At 45.1% G+C, this 26794-nt stretch overlaps 1 protein-coding gene across 15 annotated transcripts in view; it reads left to right on the top strand.

The window, feature by feature from the left end:
- MAP7 (microtubule associated protein 7) overlaps positions 1 to 26794 on the top strand; it is a 99618-nt gene that overhangs the window by 470 nt on the left and 72354 nt on the right. For 2 of the 15 annotated variants that reach the window (XM_072333693.1, XM_072333690.1), the window contains exon 2: positions 6739 to 6888. The exons of 4 other annotated variants lie outside the window; for them this stretch is intronic. In XM_072333693.1, coding sequence (XP_072189794.1) covers positions 6739 to 6888 — 150 coding nt within the window. Of the gene's footprint in view, positions 1 to 125; positions 713 to 6280; positions 6889 to 26794 lie in introns of those variants that run through there. 9 more of the 15 variants (XM_072333699.1, XM_072333698.1, XM_072333692.1 and 6 more) reach the window with 8 other exon arrangements.

Here is a 26794-nt window from a genome sequence, read left to right as displayed (position 1 = left end):
GCGGGACGGCGGCGGCGCGTCCCCGCGGGGCCCTGCGGCACCCCCGGCCTTCGGGGCTGGCCTGACGGGCTGCCGCCGCCCCCGCGTAGGTGGCCTTGCTCGGGGCAGCGTTGGGATCTCTTTTATTTTGTCCTGAGAGCGAGGAGGTGTGGGCGTGAGGAGGCGGGCGGAGCGCTACGTGGCTGCTGCAGGTGCCTCTCTTTGCGGTGGCGGGGGGCTGCCTACGGCCCTCCGTCCCCATCTCCTTCCCCTCGCCGCACAGCGCGGACACTCTGCGGTCCTTCGCTGCCCTCGCACGCCTTGGGTTCGTGGCTGAAGGGCGCTCGTCCGCGAGGCTGCCGCTTAATTAACCGCGTTTCTACAACGCGATGCTTTTAATGCATATTTTATATAACGTGGGCACGCAGCAGCGAGCAGCAGCTGCGGGTGGGCCCATCCACGTGCCGTGTGTCGCTAAGGAGGTTCGGTACGCAGCGCTTTTGCCGGGTAGCCCTTTTCACAGCCGCAGCCCCGCTGCAGAACGCAGCCCGCAGTGCGCGGGGCTGGCGGCCCGCTTCGCTTCCGACGGGAGGAACGGGATGCCAGGCTGTTTGCTTCGAAGGCACGTTTAACGAGTCGCTTTCCAGCTCTTTCCTCGGCCGCGTTAACTCCATGTTTTCGCTAATTGCACGAGCGGGCTCTGAACTGGAAGACGACAACGTCCGTTTTGCAGGTGCGCTTTAAACACACGTCCGCGATGCAGATGAATTCTGCGTTCTCTTCGCCTCGTGGCGCCGCGCTGCGCTCCCGCTCCCCGGGCCCCGCAGTTGAAGCCGTCCCTGAAGCCGTACGGCTGGCGGAAGGGCCGGCAGCTCCCCGCCGCTGGGAGGCGGCCGAGGCGCTCCGCAGGGCCGCGTTGTTCCCCGCCGGCCGCCAGGCGGCCCCCACGGCACGGCACGGTCCGGGCGGGCACCGGCTGGCAGCAAAGCGCGGGGTGGCCGCGGTGCTACCGTCTGCGGTACCGAGATGGGCGGAGAGCTCTGCCTTCCCCATCCGTAATTCTTCCATGTTAGCCGTAGCGTGACTGTATCCGGCTTATTCAATGATGCTGAAGCTTTAGTGATACTTTCTTGAAGGAGGAGTGTCTGCTACGCCTGTGTGTGCTATCACTTTTATCCTTTCTCAACATGAAGCCAAAGAGTTCTTTCCTACGGCTTACTGTCAAAAATCATTATTTGCCATAATCTGAGACCGCTGCCGTTTTATTTCAATGCTGATTGGTTTCTTCAGCACAGATAAACAAACGGAATGCTTTACAGCTGGAAATGATTTGTGGTGTTAAATGTAATTAAGTGTGATCAGCGCAGTAATTGCCTCAGTTATGTAAATGGTGTGTGATCTTGCAACGACGCGCTTTACTTTTCACTCTACAAACGTGCCTGCAGCGCAGTGTGCGGCGTGCTGCTGGTGCCGTGATCGCTCTGCACACCCACCTTCCCTGTGGGAGGGAGATCCCCTCCGTGCAGCTTCTGTTGTTGTTTCTGTTGTGCTGTGAGGAGCTGCTGCAGAACAGCGTACACGTGTAGCTCCTGGGACGTGTATTCGGGGTGAAGACGGTGCTTCTGTAAAACCGGTTTCAGTTTAATTCTGCAGACTTTGGGACACCTCAGAGATGCAAGTGATGAATGACTTGTGCTCCATATTGATAGTCCACGCATAAGGAACTTGTGGGGAAAACATCAAGTACTGATGCCTCCAAATAGTTTTCCTGTCAGTGTCTGATGCTCTGATGTCTTTTCCTCTGAGAAGGCAGCCCGCAACTCCAGGCTTTTCGGGTTCATCTAACAAATGTGTTGGGAAAATGAGAGCTGGATTATACACAGCATCAAATTCTTCACAGGATTTCATCCATCAAGTGCTGTCAGTAAAACACTGAAGGGGAAAATTATAACTCGGTCTTGGCACATTGTCTTTGCTTTGAACTATTTCACATTTCTACCCGAGTTTAAGTTAGTACATAGGGAAGGTCTCTTCGTTCTCAGGGTGCTTTACAAGCACTTTCCGCTTTTGATGTGCGTACAGGTGAGGTATTTAAGACTGCGCTCTCTTCACAGGCAGAAGCAGTGGGGAGACTGCCCAGGGTCATTAGCACTGATTACTTTTGCCTTCTGCCGAGTTTCTGGCTCCTACTTCCCCATCCAATCCATCCCCATCCTTCACTGCTTTTCTGTGTTTGATTGAGCAGGGACTGAAGCAATCTGGTGTTCTGCTATAGGCCTGATCCCATATCCTGCTGTCACAGATAGGTTGGGTCATTCTTAGCCACCTCTTTTCAAATCACGTTGTTATTCATCGCTCTACGCATTGTGCAATCTTTATAACTAGTCATGCTATGCAAATCCATTTAATTTAAGGTGTAACAAGACGTGTCGGTGTTTGTATTGCGTTTGATGGCTTTGCTGGTGCCTGTGTTTGAGCTCATGGATCTGCCAATGGGATTCCTGCCTGTGTGGCTCTGAGTGAGTTCCAGTTGGTGCAGGGCCGAATGGTTCTGCTCTTTCTGGAGTTAAAGCACTCGATGCAATGACTGAATGAAGTTGTTCACGGTACTGCTGTATTACTGTATTGCTGTATTACTGTGGCTGTCCCCTAAGAAAGTCAACTCATTGCTCATTTAAAGCTACCCAAGGGTGTCTATGCACTTGACGGCATCCTCACTACTCAAAAAGATGTGAAGGTTTCCCTTCTTGTTCTCTGGCTGTTGATTAATGCAAGGTGCCTTCCTTCCACCTTCTTGGAAGGAAAAACAAAATAAGTGACTGTAGACTAAATAACATCAAAAATTCCATATTTGAAAGATGGATTTCATGTAAAATAACCTACAAGTTCTTTACTATCTTGAATATTTATGTAAGAAATCTTTGAAGAGAAACTTCAAAACCTCTAAAGATGGGACTATTCTCTGTTTTGACAATCAGAGGTAGAAGGAAAAGAGAGCAACACAACAGCAGTGGCAGAAGAAAAATGAGATGTGTTTGAGCAGTGGTTGGCTGAATGGGAATAAGTCATTCTTATGACGGAGGGGCTATTTCTGTGGTTTCTAACTTGTTGGAAGTTGTTACAATAGGAAAAAAAAGGTCTGTCTTTTGAAGGCTGTTTTGCTCTGTCCTAGATTCACATGGCATTGAAAATAAGGTTTTCAGTTCTTTGATGCTGAGTAAATAGCTGTTCTCTCGTGCCAAAAAAAGCAAACCAAAACAAAAAAGCTCTATTTGCTTGGGCTTGGGCCTGGTTTAAAATCTACTGAATTAAGTAGAAAGTCTATGCAAGGAGATGAATCTCTTGGAGCAATGTAGGCAGGCACTGAGTTTGGAATGTAGTTATTATGTGTGTGTTCTGGTACATAGCGTGGTCGGAGTCACGCATTTTTTTAATGAGTTCATAACGTTTTTGACACAGATGATTATTAATGTCAAAAATGTCCATGTAAGATATGGCTGCATGCTGGATTCTGTGCTCACACCGTTTTTGAACAGGTTTTAATTGGTAGGTACCATAGTTTTTGCAGGCTAGCATGGGGTCTGTTAACCATACCTGGATTTCCTTGATTGTTCTTCTGGGAAAAATCTGACTGGAACCCAATTCCCAATGGAATCTTATTATTCCACACTGGGAAAACAGCAATATAAATGATAAATGCCATCTCCTTTCTTGATGCTGCAATATAAGATAGAGGTCTGTCTTGTCCTGATCGTCCATACTAGGCGCATCATGAATAGCTTAATGAAATAATGTGAAATGATATAAAAAAATGATATAAAATAATAGATTAAGTCATTTAAGTTGAGAAGAAGCTCTATTTTCATGTTAAGATGCCTTGAACCAGTATCCAAGAGCAGAAGTGGAACAGTTCTTATTTTGCTTGGCCAATACCATGACCCAGAACTATCTTAAGGTTATGTATTATTTTGTCCCCTACAAGAAAATGAACTTCACCTGTTAGAAATCCCACATAAAGCTGGAGTAGGGTAGCAAAGGGAGCATGGAAATTGCTCTAAAAGCACTGAAGCACATGCAGCTTCTGTTCAGCCTGTGGTTTGCACCAAGGGACTGGGTTGGCAGGGTGCTGCTTCTTGAGGTGGTGACTGTAGAGCGTGAACTCATCACGTGCAGCTTATTATGGTCCCAGCAATGAGTTTCATATAGTATTTGTGTGGTTATGGGCACGAAAGCGATCCTATGAATGAAAGACACAACATCTATAGAGCTCCCCCACTGAAGATGATCAGGTTGTTTGCAGTAGACCACAGCAGTTGTCGTGGTGACTGACTTCTTGTTTACTGGGGTGAGATATCAAGCTGAATGTCTGATGTTAAACATCAATTAGCACATTGTTATAAATATTCACATGTCCCAGATCACTGTGTAATTATCTTTATAGTCTTTGTTCAAACTGCTATCAGGTAATTGCCTGTGCATGTTATTACACCTGTCGAATCCAGCAGGTGGAAATGGATGTGCTGCAGTGTAGTGGTTACGCCGATAGCAAGTTTGGAAGTGATGTAGGAAGGAATAATGTCCTCGGTGCCCTCAAGATGCTCGGTTGCCTGATTCCATCTCTTGAGAGCCCAAGGTTGGCAGTGAGGGCTGAGCCGTGACCGTACCGGTGTGTGGTGTGCCTAAGGGCAGTGGGTTCCTTTAAAAATAGCTCCAGAACAGAATGTTTGAAAGGGCCAGAGCCCTGTTGTGGTGACTGAAAGCAGGGAAAAAGAGGGCAGCAATGCTTAGCAAAGCTGTCGGGGAGGTGTTGCGTTCTGCTACTTCTGTGGTGTTGGAAACAAAGGCACGCATGGAAAGTATTTCTGACCCCAAGTGCAGACCACTGCTGGTGGAGGTGCCTGCACTGCTGTGTGTTATTTGTGGTACGCGTGTCTGTGGATGGGAATGGGAAATGGAGCTGCTTTTCTTGCATGGCAGTCTGTATAAACCCTGGAGGGTGAATTGCTGAGCTAAGAACAGCCTGTTTTAGGGAGGATTTTCCTCACTCGTTCACGCCCCACAGTACACAGGCGTCTGGCAGATGCTGATGGATGCTGTCATGCTTGATTTCTGTGCACACCCACATAGTCCCTGGCAGGGGGATGGGTGGCAAGAGGTGGTCAGGGGGCGATGGATGCTGTTGTGGGCTGCAGGCCATGCTCAGGGCTGGTGCCTCACACAGTGCAACTACCTCATTCAGTGCTTGCTGCCCCTGGCAGAGAGAGGAGGGGTGTTCAGCATCCTGGGCCACCACCGTCAGCTCCAGCCCTTCTCTTTCAGGATGTTATCCATATGACTGAGGTGGCCCTGCATTTCTATACACCTTAATTTCTCAGGTGTGAGCCACCTGTAGAGTTGTCACCTAGCGTGTGGTGCATCAGGCTGCACAACATTTTTCTTTATAAACTCTCAAGTGAGGGAAAATACTCTGACTGTAACATTGGAGAGATGTTCTAGCTTGCCTTTTTTTTTCCTTTAGTGGCAGTGGCGTTTGGAATGGTGAGAGATGGAAGGGGGGGAACCCGAAAAGAGGTTGTGGTGAGGTTGGGGTCAGCCTCTTCTCCTAGGTTACAGTGATAGGATGAGAGGTAACTGCCTCAAGCTGTACCAGGGGAAGTTCAGGCTGGATGTTAGGAAACTTTCTTGTCAGAAGGAGCGGTGGGCAGTGGCACAGGCTGCCCAGGGAGGTGGTGGAGTCACTGTCCCTGGACGTGCTTAAGAATCAAGTGGATGTGGCACTGAGGGGACTTAGGTGATTATCAGGCATGGTGGGGATGGGCTGATAGTTGGACTAGATTATCCTAGAGGTCTTTTCCATCCTTAATTATTCTGTGACTGTAAGATGAGGGCACAAAGTGCAAAGTATGCGGGACATTGTGCCGAGGGGAGGAGCAGTGTACAGGTTGCTCAGCCTGTGTGAGAGGGCTTTGTTGGATGTGGCTGGAGAGCTCCGGAATGCAGCGGCTAAAGGGAGCCTTGGAGGCTTTGTTCACCTTGGCTGGTGTCAGGTTGTTTTGCAAAGTGAAAGTGAACGGTCGGTACTGTAAAACGACTGTTGTGGTACCAGATACTAACTGCACGAGTTGTTTAGTTGCCCCGTGTGTCCGTTCCAGCCACGGTCTCTGATTTCGGAGTTCCCACGCACCTGCCTGCAACAGTGGGTGTACGCATTCCTCATGCAGAAGGCACGCGGTGCCTTGGAAGGTGATTAAATTAAGGGGAGGGAGGGCATCGTATACATATATGGAAGACGACTCATCCTCCCCGAGCACGCAGAGAGCAGGCAGAGAGCAGCGGCACGGCGCGGCTTCTCGGCGGACACCGCGGCAGGACGGGGTCGCCCTGGGCGGGAGGTGGCCGTGTTGTCAGGGCAACTGCCCGCGGCGGCGGATCGGGTTCTCTCCTACCGCACTGAATATTTCAGCGTGCCGGAGCTGGGAGAGGAGGGCTGCCCGGAGAGAAGGGCTGCGATCTGGCTGGAGCGGGTTAAGGAGCGGCATCTGAACCGGTGTGCCTTTAACTGGGGTTTTTCCCGAAGAGCCTCTCCGCGCCGAGTGGATGCCGCGTCGGTCAGCTGTTTGCGTCCCGCTTATCCATAGGGGATCTGCTACCGGCTCTCAAATGAGCAGGCGGCGTCGCAGCTAGCTGCTGAGCAGGGGCTGACGGCGCTCACCCTGCTTTTATTTATTTTTTTATTTTTATTTTTGTTTTTGAAATAAGAAAGAGGCAACAGCAGCATGCCCGGCGCGACTACTGTCCTCCGTCAAGAGAGGCTGAAGAAGACAAGTGCCAGGCCCAACCCCCTGGGGTTGTTCACCATCACCGAAGAGGATGAGCAGCAAAAGAACGGGAATTCCAAAAGACCGAGAGGTATGCGCGGCTCCGCGTCGGCACCGGCGCTGTGCGAGCTGCGGGGTTCCGACCACGGACAGGTGTGGCTCGCCAGCGGCGTAGTGGCAGCTGCGCGCTGTGCGTGGTGGATAGATGGGCGCCTCTAAGGCACTCGGGCTGTTATGCAATCGTCTGCTTGGAATGGGAAAGGGAATCTACTTTTTGGCTCTTAACCCCATTTTCAGGTAGAGAATGAAGGTCCTGCTTCAGACCGGTGAATTTGCATGTTTGCTTTGCAAGGATTATTGCGCTCAGTCTGCAGAAATACCTGTGAAAAGAGGTGGCTGGAGGCTTGGGGAACACCAGCCTGAGATAAGGGACAGCTTTGCAGAAAGCAGTATAACATGATCTCTACTTCTGTGTGTGTGCCTAAGGGGCAGTGTGTCTTTGGAAGAGTATAAACACATAAAGAGTAAAACCTCCCAAGGAGGTTGTGGATGCCCCATCCTTGGAGGCATTCAAGGCCAGGCTGGATGTGGCTCTGGGCAGCCTGGTCTGGTGGTTGGTGACCCTGCACATAGCAGGGGGGTTGAAACTACATGATCATCGTGGTCCCTTCCAACCCAAACCATTCTGTGACTGTGATCAGAGATCTGCCAAGCCTGTGTGGCTGCTGCCTATCTTGTACCATGTCATTAATGTTATCCACTCGGATCCTAGTGTTTGAATTCTGTTGGTCTGGCAGGGATGCTGCGTTTTCAGTTGTGCCTGGACTCTGAGGCCTGAATCTTCAGAATTATCTTTTCCTCTATGATATCTGTGATTGTCTGATTCCATTTACACAATCTCTCTTTTATTTTGTTATTTTATTCAGGGCAGGAAAAAATTGCACTAGTTTTTGTTTACAGAACATCTGCCAGTTTTGTAGCCTCAAGACAGTGTTTCAAATTTCAGACGCTGCCATTCTACCATGTAACAGAAGAGCCCAGCAAGCAAGCATTTAAATAGCAAATTTATCGTATGTATATTTATTACAGCTAACACACCTTTTTTTTCCTAACCTTGAAGGGAAGCAGTAGCTTGGCAGCTCTGACAAAATTCCTCAGTGTAGAATTTACTGGGTTTTGCACCCTGTGCTTTTTTCCTCGTAATAGTGAAGAAATGGACAGATTCAAGCATCAAAGTAATATTATATTGCCAGTCCTTGTTAATGTGCCTCCTGTGCTGAGGTCTTGTGTGCGGTTACTTTACTGTGCCTTTAAAACTACCAGTGTGAAATGGAGATGCAAGCTCTAGTATGATGATGAGCTTTTTAATGTTTTAAGAAGGATGTAGCTTTCCTTTATTGCCTCCTGAGTGCCTTCTAGAGTCAGCACCCCGCAGTCAGTAGTTTCCCTGTTTTTACTCAGTTACACCAATAGTTTTCTAAGGTAAAAGTTCTTGTTGGCTTGGCCGCTATTTTCTGCTTGCAGCTGTCACACAGATACGCTCATCCTTTGCCTCTCTTGTTAAAAGTGAGATTCTGTTTCTGATCTTTTCCTTTTATTGCTGTGAAATGTAAGTAGTCAAACAGCTTGCTCCCTGTGCTCCCAGCACGTGCATGTGGGGTTGTACTGAGATAAAGAATTTGGCAGTGTACTCTAGGTGAAAGTACAGGAGGCTGTACAAAACCTTCTGGAAGTAATACTCGTTTGGTTCTTCTGATAGTAATTCATGAAATGGCTCTAACTGTCTCCAGAACGGCATCTGCAGTAGTTCTTTGCCCTTCTGTATGTGCAAGCATTGGGGTTAGAGCTGGAGTCCCTGCACACGTGGACTACAGGTGGCACACCCACTGCCCTGCCTGGTGCTGGGGGAGGCTGCTGGGAGTGTGGGACGCGATGAATCCATGTGAGGCTGCCCTTCAGAGCCCATTGCTCGGTTGCTGCTTTGCACTGTTTGCTTCATCCTTAGTTCTCAGCCTGCCTTGGTTGCTGTGTGCTCAGCACACTTGGGCAGCTGCTGAGTCTTTTATTTATTTATTTATTTATTTATTTATTTTTCCTGAGCACGTGCTCAGTCAGTGGCGTGTTCCTGGAGGTGAGCTGTCATCATCTGCAGATCCTGTAGTCATGCTGGGCTCTCCTTTTACTGCAGTTTGAAACCCAGGTGGCCCATAATGCTCTGATACTCTAAAGTAATAAAGCAGCTCCTTCCTCCTATTTGAATAACATCCCAAGCTTTAAGGTATTCTGCACTCCCCCTCTACTTAATCTTGTGAGGCCCCATCTGCAGTACTGTGTCCAGGCCCAGGGCCCCCAGTACAGGAAGGATGTGGAGCTCTTAGAGCAGGTCCAGAGTAGGGCCACTAAGATGATCAGAGGGCTGGAGCACCTCTCCTATGAGGGAAAGTTGAGGGAACTGGGCTGGTTTAGCTTGGAAAAGAGAAGGCTCCGAGGAGACCTCATTGCGGCCTTCAAGTATTTGAAGGGAGTGTATAAACAGAAGGGGGAACAGCTGTTTAAGAGGACAGATAGTGATAGGACAAGGGGGAATGGTCTTAAATTGAGAAAGGAGAGGTTTAGGTTAGAAATTAGGAGGAAGTTTTTCACAGAGGGTGGTGACGCACTGGAACAGGTTGTCCAAGGAGGTTGTGGATGCCCCATCCCTGGAGGCATTCAAGGCCAGGCTGGATGTGGCTCTGGGCAGCCTGGTCTATTGGTTGGCAGCCCTGCACATAGCAGGGAGGTTGAAACTAGATCATTTCAACCCAGGTCATTCTATGATGCTATGATTTTGGGTGTCTCAGGCCATCTTGGAATACTAAGGCTGCCTTATAGTTCATATGACAGTTGTTTTTGTAATTTGGGAAACATATTTATGAGGATCCTAAACTGGTTAATAATTGCAAGTCTTTCTTTAGCCTGATTTCAGTATCAGCCATGTCTTGTCCTGGGCTGGCTGTAGTTAGGACATGGAGCTTGTTCTTCCAGGGTAAACAAACAATGAAATGACACTTGTTTGTCAGACATTATTTATTTAACCTGGAGATAGGAAAAGCCTGCTGCAAACTTTGTAGCCACGTGCTCCTGATACTTTCTTTTCCTTTGATGTGTGCTTTCTCATTCAATGTTTCAGCTTCCTTTCCTTCTGTCTTTGCTTCCATCCTCTCCGAACAGCTAAGTACTTGTTTTAGGAGGGTGGAAGGAGGCAGTAATTGGTTTCTGGATTCTGATTGCAGTTGCTGCTCGCCTCTGTGTATCAGTTAGCTAACTGACAGCTAGAAATACAAGAACATTTTCTTTAGTTTTTCTTCTACAAGCCTGAATGGGAGTTTCATGGGAGTTTGCATCTATTAAGTCAATATTAATAATACTCTTTTGGATCAGACCGGGTTGGGACTGAAATGTTGAGTACAAGTGGATGTGTGGGGGGGTTGGTTGGAGGAACAGCACACGTGTTTCCTTGTCATGGTTCTTCTGCTAAATCTGTTCCTTGGAAGTCCTGAAAGTTTTCATGGCTAGTGCTTGTATCGCCCTCTCATCTCATAGACGTTCTTATGAGGCTGTCCCTTGTTCTATAATTATTCTTCTTCCTGTTTGTTGGAATATATTTGCATTTTCTTTAGCCTCTTTTTGTTTGTTTAACTTTTACTGATTTCCTTTCTCCTTTTGCTAGAATAGTATTTCAACCAAGCGAGTTTGAGTTAGATGCTTGGAACATAAACTAGTGAGCTCTAGTGCATAAATGACCAGAGAGCTATGAAATAGTACTTCAGGAAACCCCAATGTCACGTCTCAGCCTGATTCTTTAAAGAGTTGTTTTTGTTATTAAATTTTAACAGAGGGAAAAGTCATGTCTTATTTGTAAGCCCAGAGTGGTAATAATTGGCACAAGTAATCTAACTTTGCACTGCTCACACAGACTGGTGGCTGTCCAGACTTCCAGGCAATAAATCCTGGGTAGTGTTTGTTGGTTGAAGTCAAAGCTTGGATTGAGGTTCAGTTTCTTACTGGGATTAGCATCTGCTTAAAACAAATCTTGCAGGCATGTCTCTGCTTTTGTTATGGTAAGCAGACCTAGAAATCGTCCACAGTCAGGTAGTATGTTTCTGTCTCCAAAGGGACCATTTAGACACCTTCACTTTCATTGTCAGTTGTTAGAGATGTGCAGTATTAGCATTTAAAGCACATTTTTCACTTGGTATCATTTACCAATATAGATCTCTCAGCATTACTTGTTTTTAATCTTTCTGCAAAAGCCTCACTTTTGCAGTTAACCAAGGTCTCTGTGTAAAGCAATGTGCTTTTGTTTGGTTCTTTCTTTTTTGAGGCTTAGCACGTATAGTCATGCTTGATATGTATTCTGCACATTTTATTTAGGCTACATATTTGTGTAATCATCAGTAGTCCCTTACAGCTTGTTCTGTAAAGCAAATAAAGTTTCTGGGGCTGAAAATGGTGGGTGAGTGTTGGTTTTGTTTTGTAATGTAAATCACAAATGCATCCAGGTAGATTGGTATTAAATTTAAGCCATCCACGCTGTGTGAGCACTGTGGCCTCAGATGTTGTTTTCCTTCAGACATAAACATTTCACCTTAGCATTTCCCATTTTCTGCCATGCTGATTTTGTGCATCTGTGAGGTAGTCTCAGCAACTCCTACTCAGGTTTTATTGAATTGTTAAGTTCTGCCTCCACTCCTCCCTCCTTTGGTGAGGAGAGGGAGGTGAAACTCTCTCAGATTATTGATTGTGTTGTATCTGAAACTACCATTTGAAGAGCATGGAAAAGTGATGCTCACATTTCTAGGTTATGCGTTTTCATTATTAATAACTGAAACAGCTGTCTTACTGTGAAATACTCATGACAGATCGATGAAGAGGAGATCTCAACTAATATAACAGTCAAACTCCTCACCTGCCTGCTGATTTAAAACTGATGGAGGGAAGGTGCTTCTAATTTGCCAAGTGACAATTGTTGCTAATACAGAGTTGGACAAACATGCTTTAGTCTCTGAGCAGTAACACTGATTCTTTGTCATCTTGAAAACAAACAACAAAAGGTTTTTTTCCAGCCCTTCGGTGCATGGCAGCGATGGCTGTGATTACCAACAGGATCTGATGCTGTTGCCTGCATGATAATGTTTTTGCACGCTGCTGTTTGAGCTGCAAGCTCTGCTCATCCAGGGAGATGAGGGAGAGTTCTTAGCTTATACTGCTTAGTCTTTGTGTTCTGTGTTTATTAGGAAAAATATGTTCCCTGTTAAATTCAGATTAACAACTTAAAAGTTGCCAATTTGTTCTTTTGTGTTTGTACTCAAACACAAACTTTAAAAGACCTGAAAGGGAAGGGAAGTTTGGTGTCTTCAAAGGCATTAAAGTAAAAGTCCTGGAAACTGAAATGGTAAACCTACAGAACAGGTACTGCATGGGGCGTGGAAGTGCAATCTTATCCTACGCTGTGGAGTCTGTGCCTCTGACTTGTTCCAGAATGGCAGCTTGGTCTCTGGCCTCCACCACACTTTAAACAAGCAAAGATGCCTGGGATGAAGGCTCTCCAGGTGCAGTCCCTTGACACTACTTAGCAGGGCAGCCTCAAGTTCATTTGGGGCAGAACAATTGGCAGCTGTTAAAAGCTGGGGAGCTGGCTCATGGAAATCAGGTATTGGAAGTTTTTGTGGCAACTGGTGACCTTATCCTGCCCATCTGTGTCTGAGGCAAGGTCTGGGGAAGGAGTGGGTGGAAGGAAGGAAAGGTACCAGTTCACGTTACAGCATGTGTTGTGTGAAGGGGCAGGATTGAGAAAGCAGGGCAGTGTGCTCTGTGAGCCTGCGCTTTCCAGTGAGTTTTGTTCATGTCTTTGTGCGTTTCCTCCTTTTTGCAAGCCAGTGCCAGAAGACGAGGGTCCAAAAGTATCTGCTGTTTTCATGGATATTTTTAAAAGCTTAGTTTTGTAGCCTAATTTGCAGCTGTTGAGGTTGCAGAAGGAGGAACGTTTTTTGGGAAGCTAATGCAAGGCTGTCTCCTCATGAGGTTTCACTGTCTCTAGTTGTCGGTAGGCATCAGGAAACAATTCCTTTGTAATAAAGGAAAGCAGATCCTAATGTGAAGTGATTTATTCACAATAAAGCAATTAGACAGTGCTGGAAGTCTGAGGGCAGTAGGGAATATGTCTATAGTAAAACAAATCTGATTAGTTTAGTCTCTGGCTTTCAGAGAGAAAGTCCCAGATCTGAGGACCTGGTGTGTGTTGTAACATAGCCTGTTTATCAGAGGCTGTGCTGGGATTACTGAGGTTATCTATGCTGGATAAGAATCATCTTACTTATAGCTCAGCTCCCTAAGAAGGGGTTTCCACTGCTGACACTGGACAATTGCAATATGTTTTATCAGTGGCTTCTGTAGGAGAAACAGTCTGTAGTCAATCCATATGTTTGGGGAGCATATTCAGCTTCCTGAGTGTGTGGATTGCAAAAGTCCAAACAGTGTTGGTAGCCTTTAAAGTTTAATAAGATATTTGCCAGCTTGACTGTGCATGCAAGCTGAGGATAATTAGTGAAAAGACTGAATTCTACAAAGTGACTGCTGTAAGGAAATGAGCTTATTTTAACCAATGTGTAAATGGCAACACAGTATGCACCAGAGCTGTATGCAAGCTAACATGGTCCAGTATTCGGTTATTGTACTTGTAGAAGAGATTGTTTGTTGAGGGTGCTGGAAGATCTGAGTTCAATTGAATTCAGACAACTCTCAAAAAAGCTTTATATAATGAAAGAAACTCATGGAAGGCTGGTAGCAAGCAGTTTCTAATTTGCTGTTGCTTTAAAAATCCTGAGTTGGGGATTTAATTCCCAATTGTGGGGAAGGTGCATGTAAAGGAAATGTAGTTCAATGGTAGTTGCTTATGTGAGAATAAGAAACTTGACGAGTGATAGAGCTGCCCAAGGATCCTGAAGTTCTCTGTGGTCCAATAGCATTCTTCTTATTTTTTTCTTGCAAATAAGCAAATATTTTTCTTCATGAGGTTACTACAATACTGTGTATGTACCTTATCACCTTATCACACCTGAGTATGAGGTGGCATTACAATTGCCTGGGTAACCTTGTGTTCATGTTTTGCAGTGAGAAAGTAAAATAACAGCTAAGCACACATTTTGTAATGAAACACTGCAGTTTGATCCCCTGGTGTTTTAGTGGCTGTGCTGTTGTCAGGAGTCCTGGCGCTCTTGCTGCTCTACAAGGTTGCTTAGAAACTGCTGCATCTGTTTTCCCCTTCAGACTTGCCTTTGTATCCAGGTAGATAGAAATCTGGCTGTATTTTTAAAAGCAAAACCTTGCTTGCCATATTGAGCTGTAGAGAGCGTCGTGAGTGCTCTCCTATATTGATGCTGCTGATCATGAGCAAGCGATGATAGAACTCCACTCATTGCTGGGCTCAGCAGAATCAGTGGGAGTACAGCGTTTTTCTTGCACAAACTCACATGTGTATGTTTTTTGCTTACTCAGCCAACCACAGTACTTCTTTTTCCATTTTTTTTTATCCCTGCTTCTTTAAGTTTGGTCTGTGCTTTACCATTGGAGAACTTGTTTTTCTGGTATTTGAGAATTAAGAGTTCTATGTGACACATTCCAAAAGAGAGTGTTGCATTATTACCAGAAGTCTTTTCGGAAGCAAATTGCATTTTAAAGCTATGCTGGGAAATTGTTTAGCTCAGTCTACCGAACCTCAGGCCACAATGGTAGCATGTCAGGAGAACAAGTGCCATTATGGTTGATGCAGGTCGATCTGTTTTAATGAGCTGTCCGTGAAGATGCATTTCACCAGGCACTGGTTTTGTGGCCAAACGCCACTTGAAACTCATATATACTTCACCTGCATTGCACTGAAGTACAGAGTGGATTTTAATGCAGTTGGATCCAATGCGTATAATGATGGTGAGGGGGCTATGGGCAATGTTTAATCTGCATTTCTTTACTTATTAAACATCAGAAATGAAATTAGGGAGCATTCTAAAAACTTGAGTTTGAGTTTTCATGTTTCATTGCTTAAGGCTGAGTGTTAGTCTTGTTCAGAGGAGTGGAATGATGTTTATTAAACTCCACAGAAACATCCCGTCTCACTGGTTTGTAGGTTTGAGTGTGACAGCCATCAAATATCCGCACTGTCCCAGACCCCATCTTTATCTGTATGTGTAGATGTGACTGCTTAATTAAACTCCATATAGGAATTGCCAGGGGTAGTATGAGGATTTTTTGCTAGCAGTTTCAGAGAAGCACTTGAACGTTAGCTTCTATTTCTGCTCTAAATGATTAACTCACAGCTAATGGATAGAATAAAGCATGTGCAGGTTGCTGCAGTGCCGCATGGGTACAAGTTTCTCCAGGAAGGAGGGTTCATATCTCCGTACCTAGAGGGGCAAGTAGATTATCTTCTAATTATTTCAAAGCTGTTGAAGCCTCATTGTATAATAATGCACGTCAGCCTCATAGCTGCGTCTCCGAAAGCAGGAAGTTGAATAATTGTGCCTTGAAGTACTTTGACTTTCTTCTGGCCTTCCTAGGTTTGCTCTTTAGCTTTGTAGAAGCAACACCTTTTTTTTTCCTTTTCTTCTTTTTCTTTTTAGGTGCAGTTGCTCACGGATGTCTCCTATGATTGGCTGTTGACTTCTGTTTAGCATTGGAAAGTTTTAGAGCAAGACTGGGGCCATTGCATTTCCCATTGCAGCTGGGAAAAAATGCTCCAGATAGTGAAGTTTTGTCTTCGTGAGAGATTTTTTGCAGCCCTGAATCATAGCCACCTCTTATTGCATGTTATGTGGTACTAGAGATGTGCTCTTCCTCTGCTTGTCAGGGACAAGGATTTTTCTGAAGGATCTGAGGATAGAAGATGATACTGAATGAGTAAAGGATAAATTGTATTGCATTTGTGCTAAGGGAAGGTGAGGAGGCAGAGTAACACAATTCAGAAATGTTATTTTTGAAAGTATGATATAATTAATGGGAGTATGATTGTGGTGCTGATGTCTAGAGCTGAGACCATGTGACTTGTAAGAAGTCCAGAGAAGAGTCCTGTTTTCAACCAGTCGACAATCTCATAATATCCTAAAACATACTGTCAAGTTTTTCTTTGAGTTCCAAATAATTTTCAGCTTTGATTTAAGCTCCTGCACAAGCAAGTTGTGTTACAGAATGACTGACTAAACTTGATTCACACTGTTCTGTCTTAGTGTACAAAGCGATCCTGTTTCTCAGTTCTGCTTCAGAAAGCTTTTAGAAAGCTGTTTTGGAAATGCAGGTTTATCCAGTTACCCACCCTTGACATGAGAAATCATTCTTTTATGCAGCCAATTTTAGTGGTTTGTTTTTTTTCTTTCCCTTTTTCAAAGTCAATTTCCTCATTGCCTGCATGCTGACTAATGCACTAATGAATATTACAGTGCTAAACTTTGGATCACGTGGCAAACTGAGAATTCACTGTGAATGAGTTGAAACATGTCTGAGCTGTTTTTGAGGGCGTGCAGGTATGATGTCAGTGGAATTACCGCTTGTTTAACTTCTGAGTGCAGCAGTGGCAGCATGATGGGAAACAAACTGCTGAACCTTCTGGCCTGCTGTTGCTCCTGAAATGTAAAGCTCCTGTTTCACAGAATCACCAAGGTTGGAAAAGACCCCCAAGAACATCCAGACCAACTGTCTACCTACTACCTGTATTTCCCAATAAACCCTGTCCCTCAGTACAGCATCTCAACATTTCTTGAACACCTCCACATCTCTGTGGGCAGCCCATTCTAGCACCTGACCAGTCTTTGGGAGAAGTTCTTCCTGACATGAAACCAGAATCTCCGCTGGCACAACCTGAGGCCATTCCCTCTAGTTCTATTGCTAGTTACATGGGAAAGGAGGCCAGCCCCACTTCCCCACACCCTCCCTTGAGGTAGCTACAGGAAGTGATAAGGTCTTCCCTGTATTTCCTCCAGACTAAATAATCCCAGTTCCCTCAAGCTTCTCCCTCACAAGACTTGTGCTCCACACCCCTCACCAGTTTCATAGTCCTTCTCTGAGCATGCTCCAGGGCCTCAATGTCTTTCTTGTAGTGTGAGACCCAAAACTGGACACTGCTCAAGGTACAGCCTCACCAGTGCTGAGTGCAGAGGGATGATCACTTCCTGCTGGCAGAACAATTTCTGGTACAAGCCATGATGCCATTGACCTATTTGACCACCTGGACACGTTGCTGGCTCATGTTCAGCCAAGTGTTGACCAATATGCTCAGGTCCATTTCCAGCCACTCTGCCCTAGGCCTGTAGTGTTGCCAGAAGTAGTTGTGGCCAAGGTGCAGGACCCAGTTCTTCGTCCTGTTGAACTTCATCCTGTTGGCCTCAACACAGCTGTCCAGCCTGTCCTGATCCCTCTGTAAAGCCTTCCTTACCCCCAGGCAGATCAACATTTCCTCCCAACTTGGTGTTATCTTCAAACTTACCTAGAGTGCACTCAGTGCCCTCATCCAGGTCAGATATTAAATAGGACAGGCAAACACCCGGAAAACACCATTTGTGACTGGTCACTCGCTGGTTTTTACTCCATTCACCACCATTCGCTGAGCCTGGCTTTCTAACCAGTTCTTCTCCCAGCAAAGGCTATCTGCCCAAGCCACGGGCTGCCACCTTCTCTGGGAGAATACTGTGGGAGATGGTGTCAAAGGCTTTGCTCAAGTCTAGTTGCACTTGATTGTAGAAGGAAATCAGATGGTCAAGCAAGATCTGCCCTTCATGAACTCATGCTGGCCCTAGTTGTCCTACATGTGCCATGTGATCTCACTTAAGATGATCTGCTCCATAACCTCTTCTGGCACTGAGGTCAGGCTGATGGCTCTGTAGTTCCCCAGGTCCTCCTTATGACCCTTCTTGCAGATGGGAGTCATCTTGGCTAGCCTCCAGTCCTCTCGGACCTCTCCAGTTGAACAGGAATGGTGTATAAATGGTAGAATGCAGCTTGGCAATCAGCCCCCTCAGGTGGATCCCATCTGGCCTCATGGACTTGTGACAGTCCAAGTGGAGTAGTAGGTCTCTGTCTATCTCCACCTGAATTGTGAAGGGTTTATTCTGCTCCCCATCCCAGACTTCCAGGTCAGGGGGTAGAGTACATGAGGATAACTGATCTGACTTCTAAAGGCAGATGTGGCATTGAGAACCTCAGCCTTCTCCTTATCATCAGTGGTCACGTTCCCTGCTGCATCCAGTAAAAGACAGAGATTCTCCTTAGCCCTCCTGTTTCTGTTAATACGTTTGAAAAAAGATTTATTTATTTATTTTCCCTTTTACTCGGTGGTTGGATTGAGTTCATGCTGGGCTTTTGCCGTTCTAATTTTCTCCCTGCATATCTGAAAAACTTCTTTGTACTCTCCCTGAGTTGCCCATCCCTTCTTCCACATGAACTAGATTCTCTTTTTTTACTGAAGTCTCGGGAAAAAGTTCCCCGTTCATCCACACTGCTTGTCTTCCCCCCAGCTTATTTTAAGGCACAGGCGGACTGCATACTCTAGTGCCTCTAAGACTTCCTTCTTGAGGAGCCTTCCTGGACCCTTTTGCCCTTTAGGACCGAATCCCATGGGACCATCCCTATCAGTTTGAAGCCTGCCCCCTGGAAGTCCAAGGTAGCTGTTTTGCTGGCTACCCTCCTGACCTAAGAATTGAGAACTCTATTATTCTGTGGTGACTCTGCCTAAGGCAGCTCCCAGCCTCCACATCTCTCACCACTCCTTCTCTGTTTGTGAATTTATTTCCTTGGAAACTACAACAGATACGATGACCAAAATGACAGTATTTGATAGAGCAAATTCTCAGTTACAAAACACTTTCTTCCAACAGTCATCACCATTGGCTATGCATTTTCACCAGTGATGAACAAGAGTTTGCATGCCATGCTTGTAAAAATCTGCACCAGAGGTCAGCAAGCATCCATGAATGTCAGTGGGTGCCATTGTTTCTACATGGGGGATTCAGTGACACAGCTTTGCTTCATACACTCTTCCATGTCAGGTGCCATTCTGTCAGGCTGCTCCTCTGCTGCCATCTGTTGCATGGCAATGGCATATCACAGAATATCGATAGGAAGGCTCAAACTCTACTGCAGTATCACCAACATCTGCCTCTGACATCATGAGCCAACACAATAAAATAGGAGGCATTACTTTCACAGCAGCCCTCGTATGTTGCCCTCCTGCGTTTAGTTACAGTCTGAACTGCAAGGAGAGGAGTGGGTGAAGAAAAAACAGATGGTAGCTGCCATCTGTAAACCAGAAAAGGACAGCAACAACCAGCTGCTGAGTGAGGTATTGGCAGTAGAATTGCGCTGCAGACCAAGCAGTATGTGCTTGATGTTATGCCTGGGTTATCAGCATTTCAGTATGTTCTTACGCTGCCAGCCTGCGTCTTCTGAAATACTGCATGAAGTATTTATTTACTTTTTTTTTGCCAAGCTTCTTATCTGCCAAGTTATTCTTGTGTTTAATGAACAAAACGTCTGTCAGTTTGTGTTCAGGGAGTTTTTGTGAGTGTCAGTGTCACCTGGATTGCTGCTCTAGTCCACGTGTCAGGTGCTCACTGGTCGCTCAAGATTATCTACAGAGTAGCTAAGCTTTCCACTGCAGTTTGTTTAATATAAATGATGCTGTAGAGTAGCTAAAGTGAGTTGGTAGATGTACTCCATACTAATAAATGGGGTGCTCTACAGAGTCAGCGGGATCCAACAGCTGTCATTCAAAGTAAGAGTCGTGATTTTATTTCTTTCCCCCTGTATACAAAACCTTCTGTAGCATGTATCCGTGTGGGGGCCTCTTTACCTCTTTTGAAAACTTTTGTTCTTCACCATTCTTTACCATTCTCCACCACAGAGCATCCAGCCTGACCTGCTCACTTGGGTACTGAAGTAGTGTGAAAGTACACTGAGGAAGGAGGCTGCTGTAGTGATGATATAACTGACTAGTGCATCGTACACAGCCACGTTCTTCACTTGAGGAAGGCACGTTTTTAGTTTTAAAACAACTGTCTTCTGAGTCTGGTTATTGGAAATCCAGGTGCTGATTAACAGTCCTTCTGAGACCCGTGTTGCAGTAACTGCCTTTTGTGCCTTTATACTTAAAAATTCTTGTGACAAATATCACATCTAGTAAGATATTGCAGGAGCAATTACTATTTCCCTCTCTGGGGAGGGGAAACTAATTTCTACAGAATGCCCTGACAACGATTACGATGAGAGCTTTCCCATCTGACTCGGATATTTCAGGCTGAGTAAGGATTATTGAATATTACTCTGTGAAAAGCAGCCAGTCAGGGAGGCTTGAATTTCTTTTGACTGAGCAACAGCGCACTTACATCCTGTTCTCTGTACTGTAATTTCTCCTTTTCTTTTGACTCAACTTATTTGGTTGTCCTTTTGCTCTAATGTTATTTAATTTACACAGCGTGCTCCAAAAGTGCTTCGTATGTAGCACAGCATAAATATAACAACATATTCTTTTACAAGATGAGAACAAAATGTTTTGCCTGTAATCCTTTTGGGAAGACTTTTCTGCTTGCAGGTATTAAAAGCAGCAGTGAAATCACCATAGGCAGAGCCTAGGCTTCCACTCTGCTGGGCACTCTTGGGTCATTACATGCAAAACTCCAGTGGGATCTTTCTTTTCTATTTTATAATAGATACTATTGTACAATTGTATGCACTAAAGCTGTTTTCCAAATACCTTTTTTTTCAGCTGCTGTAAATTAGTGCAGTGCTGGATAGTGTTTTATACTTAAAGAGGAGAGGGAATAAAATGGAGGAAATGACTGTGTTGGTGTCCTGCATGCCTCCAAGATTAATTGGGGCCTTCTGCAGAAAGAGCTGTTAATTTGTGTTGGAAACAACTCACTGCTGAGTAAATGAAGTGTTGAGGCTGATGTCAGTCAACAGTGGGGCCTTTTCTGCTGTTTACATCATGCTGTTTTCTCTGTGACCTGCTTGGGCGAGAGCTACCAGGGGCTGGAGCTGGCTCAAGCTTATTCAGGCACTGGTGCAGCAGAGTAGCTCCATTTTAAAGGGCCTCTTGGACAAGATGTCCTCTGGTGTCTTCTGGGGTGACATCTTAATGTCTTCTGAAAGAAATACACTTCCCCAAAGCAAAGATTGTTCCTGGGCCAGTGTTTCTAGTCCTGGCTTCTGTGCTAAAGTAAAACTCGGGGCTTTGGAGAGGTGCTTAGAGTGAAAGCTGTCTTCTCTCACTCTCCTTTTCTCTCCTTGGGAAGCCTTTCTCCTTGGATCTGCCTTTGTGCAACTGGGGCACTACCCCTTCACCTGCATACACTGCAAGCTGTCATTGACAAACAATTAAGTACTTGAAATCTGATTATTAGAGGAAGAAAATAGATAAGCTTTGCCTTCTATTCTTCCTTCCTTTCTTCTTTTTTGCCTCTGTAGATAAGCAACACTTAAATATTGGGGCAATGTGGGAGTGTCTCTTTTTTTTTCTTTCTTTAAAACTCTGCTGTCCGTAACAAAGAGAGATGCAGAGAGATTACTGATACCAGGTAGAGTGTTGGAGGAGGCTACAATCAATAGATTTGACCGCAAATGTAGCAAAACAAAATACGAAGCGAGCATACCGTGATTGTAGATTCAGTTCTTGCTCTGTTAAAAGTCAAGTACTTTCTTTCTAAGAGGCTGGGAAGAAAAACAAACAACCCTTTACTGCCTGCAGTAATTAACTCCACATCTAGGTGAGCACTGGGTTTTGCAGTCTACAGTCACAGCGGGTAAGTCATCTTGTGGTATTTTCTGAAGCCCACCTATTAAAGGTGGCCCCCGGTGGCGCAGTGGTATGAAGTGCTGCTTGCGGCACCGAAGGGCCCGGGTTCGAATCCCCCCTGTGGCGCAGGGGGTAGAAGTGCCGCTTTGCTACACAGAGGGCTCGAAACCCGGGAGTTGGACTCGATGATCTCTAAGGTCCCTTCCAACTCGTGCGATACTATGATACTATGATTAAAGGACTTGGGCAGTTCAATTTATGAGCACTTAAAATCTAGGCTCCTTTCCTGTAGTCCTTAGAGGCATCTCTGAAGACCTTATCGGAATGGGAGTTGAAAACGAGTTTTAAAAAATTATGAGCAAAAATGAGACTTAGTCACCTTGAAGGTTTTATAGTATTGCTTGGAATAATTGTAACTGAATAGCCTGCTCTTCTGTGAGCTGCAAAGGACTTGCTGTAACCCTGTCCTTTCTGGATGTGATTTATGGGTAGCGCAGAGTTGGTCATAAGGGATGCTAGATGTGAGGAATGTGAATTTTAAAGTCCTTTTTGACCAGAAGGTGTGAGGTTAGGTTTGTACAAAGCCACCAAAAAGGCTCAGCCAGCTTTCTCCCTGTGGTAGTTCTTTGAAGTAATGAATTTAACCTCCTGTCTTCAGGCTTAGAGCATTTATATATATTTTTTTTTCTTGGTAATGCACTGAAAGTACTTATCGACAGTTATCGGTCTCTCCAGCTTTATTTACCAAACTTCATTTTGCATGTAGATAATGAGTGGTCTAATTCTTGCTTGAAAGGAAGAAACCACATAGTATCCATTTCAAAGAATGAGAAAACTTTCAAGGACGGGTGTACCTGTACTACTTGAAGCTGCCCTGAAATTGGTGGGAGGGTCTCATCAGAATCAGATTCTCATATCTCATAATCTTCTGAATTAATGAATTGGTCTGTAATCTCCCTCCCCTTAGTTGAGGCTGAGGTGTGTTGGCCAGAACACAGACAGTACTGCAGACAAACAAGGGCTTTAGGCATGAAGTACCCAGCCTGCTACTCAGCAGAGGGCAGGGCTCTGTAGGGTGAGTGAAGTATGTCTGTGTTGTAGATGCTAACGAGGCTGAACCTTGTAGTATTCGGAGGGGGTAAACATATAGGCGGTAGCAGGGCTTCTTCGGGATGTGACGGTGATAATAGCCCCCCCGTTTCCGTCTCATGCCCTATGAAGTACCTTGGGCGTGCATTTCAAACATGTGCCCTAGGGGGCGTAGACGAAGTAGTAAGGTATATAAGGTGTTGATTACTCCTAATAAACGCCATTTTGCCACGTTTCTTGATGAGTCATGGTGGTCTTTTGGCTCTAGCAAGGGTTTCGCAAGAAGCTGGGAAAATAGGGGTTTCCGAGTCACGGCAACAGTCTGGTACCCGGAAGAAAGGCATAGCAAAGCAGAAATGTTATTTCTACTTGAATTGGGTTGTTTGTTTCTGCTGCTGCAGGATTTTGTGTTTCTTTGTCAAAATGGTCATTTACCTGGGCTTACCAGAAGATTGCATCATTTGCAGTCTTGAAGTAGCGTCTGTTTTTTTGCCATATAGCTCACCAGAGTTTCCTGTGCTTGAGTTCCCACAGATCAAAGCTGCATTTACAAAACATGGAGAGGCACCATACTGGATGAGGTCCATGTTCCTGGGGCCAGCTCTTATGCTGTTGGCAGTAAATGTCCAGGTTGTTGGGCAGCCCTACTGTCAAGTTATTGCACTTCTGAAGCTGTGGTGTCCTGGCACTGGATTCAACTCTGCTGCATTTATTTCAGTGCCAACAGTGGTAGAGAGGGAAGTGTTAAAAATGGTAGATTGTGAATTTCATCCAGTGTGTATGAAGCTAGCACTTTTAAACACCAAAAGAATGCTGAAAGCAACTATACTGGTACATTTGGCCTGTGCCTTAGAGGTGGTATCACAAATACCATAATACACTCGATTCTTTAGTCTGTGGCTTCTAAAGTCTTAATTATTTAATAATGATTTAGCCTCCAAAGTCATTGGGTTGCTTAGGAGGCTTTGAGGTGTTGCTTTCATTCTTACGGTGGTGTTTTAGGTTTGTGTGTGTGAAGTCCTTTTAACTTGTGCTAATGAGACTGCTGTTTAAGACCAGGCTTTAACTGCTCTGTACTGACTGTCTGAAATAATGTCTTGGAGAGCAAAGAGGTACCTCTCCTCTGCTGAACTGAAAAGCAATTAACAGTCACGTGGCTATTCAGGCTCTTCTCAAGAGGCAAGTAATCGTTGTGTTTGATAGCATGGCTCTACATTCACTGATTTCTACAGCTCAGAGCTGCCAAACATACAACTTTGCTAAATGAAGAGATTGTTCTTTTTACAACATTTTTTTTCTCCAAGGAGGAAGGATAATTTCTTACAGAAAGTGCATGAGCACACAAGGTGTGGTTCCTGACCATTCTTTCAGAAGACTTTATGGGTGTGTGCTTGCATGTAGAGCTGCTTATAATGTGAGCTGGTAGTGTTTCAAAAGGGTCTGTGATAGTGGATGCTGCGGTGTAGTGCACATATAACATTTTATGACACTATACTAGGAATTTATTTTGGAAAAGGTTTGTATTGTAAGGAAAAGACTCTTACCTCCTGAGCTGTTAGCTGAAGGTCTTATGTCTTTCCAGTAATAACACGAGCATCTGATGAATCTTCTCAAACTGTGTGTGTCATGTGCAAGCCGTGTTCCTGGCAAGTGGCTGATGAGGACTAGAAGAATGATGTTTTGTTCATCTTCCTGGAATAGGAACTGTGGAGTGCTTCTGTTATCCTTCAGCTGCCAGCCAATTACTCTGGTGTTCTCCTCTTCCACCTATAGTCTGGTTCAGGTTGTTCTGGGACGACTTTCCAGCTTGGAAAGTGATTAAAGTTTGAAAAAGGCAGAAGGGATCTTTGCATTGTTTTTTCATCTCGTCATCACACTCTGCTCTTTTCAGAAAATACTCCTTGGTTTTATGGGGTGATTTCAGATAAGAGTCCTGATGCTGTGATTTAATTGAGCTCAATGGTGCTTTACATACTAGCTTGCTGCTAGTAGAATGCCAGGGCATCACCCTGTGCATGCAGTTTGTGGACCTGTGTGATTCAGGGAAGGGAGACTTTTTACCACAGGATAAATGTATAGAGAGAGAAGAGATGCCCTGTCTCCTTTAAAAATAATATCAACAGAAACTCTACTGTTTTTATTCTAGGGAATAGGGTAAAAGAAGGACAGAATTCACACAGTGAGGCAAGAGGAAAGCCAGTCAAGGAGACTTGGCTTTCATTTATTCTCATCCCACAGTGAATATTGACTTCTGCAGAATAAGTTTATGTTCTTACTGGTATAGATGGGACTGGTGAGGAAAAAGTGACTGACTTGTTCAGATTCTAAGGAGTTGTTTTCTGTTAATACACTCAAGAACTTTGTGAGGACCTACAGTAGAAGTGTATGTCTGGTCAGTAGTTGCAGATCCTGCATATTTGATTGCCTCTTGTTACCAGAAATAATGAAATCAAAAATATCCATTCATGAAAAACACTGTCATTATAGTGGATTTTTCTCTTAATATTTAAATTTAAGGGACGGTTTTCCATGTAATGAAAGCCCTGATGAGGGTGAGGTAGTCCAGAGAATATAAATGATGATGAAATCGTCTGCAAAACCAGTTTTGCTTCTACTGTTTGACAGCACTGAGTTAGACTCTTCTTTCAGGCAGCTTTGTTGTTAAGTGCCAACCTGCTTAAGCTGTCCATCCTATGATAGGCCACAAAGTGTATGCTTGAATTTTTCAGGAGTTCTCAGGCTTTCAGGCATTTGCATCCTTCCCCCAGCCCTCTGTCTCTCTTTGTGAAGATGGGTTCTTGCTGAAGCAGCTTCTTGCTTTTGCATGTGTTATCCCCTAGGCACATGACAGCCATGTCAGAAATGCAGACCAACGGGCACATCAGCTCCTGCCAGCCACGTGGATGATTTCCCTTTCCTTTCCTTCGTGTCTATTTAAATTTTCATGTGCTGAACCTTCATAGAAGTAAGTTTAGAAAGTTAAGCATTGAATTAAAATGGTAGCTTGCCCACTAAAGAAATACAGCACTGACATCATACGAAGCTTTTCATAAGGATGAAATAAAAACTGATAATGTAGGTTAATGTTTACACTTTAAAGGTTAACCTTTAGCATGTAGGTGCCCAAGACTTGTGTGCTTTAGGAAACAGCAGATGTGTAGTAAGGCCTTCCTGCAGGCAGGCCAGTTAGGGGTGCGGGCTGTGGGTGGGGGTTGCTTTTCCTTTTCTCCTACTCACCTGGCTGAAGGTAAAGCCCTGTCTGTCCCTGTAGGGCAATCCCCTGCTAAGCTGGGGAAATCCTTTTTGTCTCAGTCAGTTGATACAGGTAACAATCTCTTTGCCCAGACTGAGCTCCCTTCCTCTAGGAGGTGACACAGATGTAGCATTAGGGCAGCTGGCCGCCATCCTTCCCTCTGCTCATGCTGCCACTGAGCTGTGGCACTTATCTCCTTTGGCTTGAGGCCTTCTGATACTCAGTGGAGCCCTGGAATGGTGGAGAGCATAAACTGTGGATCAGCCTGATGTTTGACAAGGGACTGAGGGGACTGTCTTGCACTCTGAGGTACAATATTCATCTTTGAACCCTCTGAGCACTTCCTACACAAGCCATGATGACTTGTTCAGCTGTTCCAGCTTCTTACCTGATCTAGGATAAAAGCAAAAGCTGTTAGCTTTTCCTCATCTCTGCAGAAAGAGGAAAGTAGCAAGAAAGCACATTGAAAAATAATAATTGAGACATGAAATGAGGAAAACATCCAGCAGACCTTTGGATCATACTCTTGTAAAGCTGAATCTGTATAATACCTTTAAAAAGCAACCACCATTGCCTTTACCTTTCTTTTTTGCAGTAACCCTATTCTAACCCTTTTCCCGTTATGTTTTGTGTGTATATACACATGCATTTCAGCTCTGCCTGGAAATGGCTTTCAGATGACTAACCTTTTTAATCTCAGCTAAGTCATGTTTATTAAAAATTAACTTCAAAGATGGAAATTCATCTCACTCCCTCTTTTCAGCCCTGGCCCATTATGAAGGTTAGCGCCTAACCCTTCCTTGCGGCAGGGCTGCTCGATCCTCCTGGCCTGGATGTATCTAG

Source organism: Excalfactoria chinensis, chromosome 3 (genome assembly GCF_039878825.1).
Source record: "Excalfactoria chinensis isolate bCotChi1 chromosome 3, bCotChi1.hap2, whole genome shotgun sequence".
Lineage (NCBI taxonomy): Eukaryota > Metazoa > Chordata > Aves > Galliformes > Phasianidae > Excalfactoria > Excalfactoria chinensis.
This window is presented reverse-complemented; position numbering and strand designations above follow the sequence as displayed.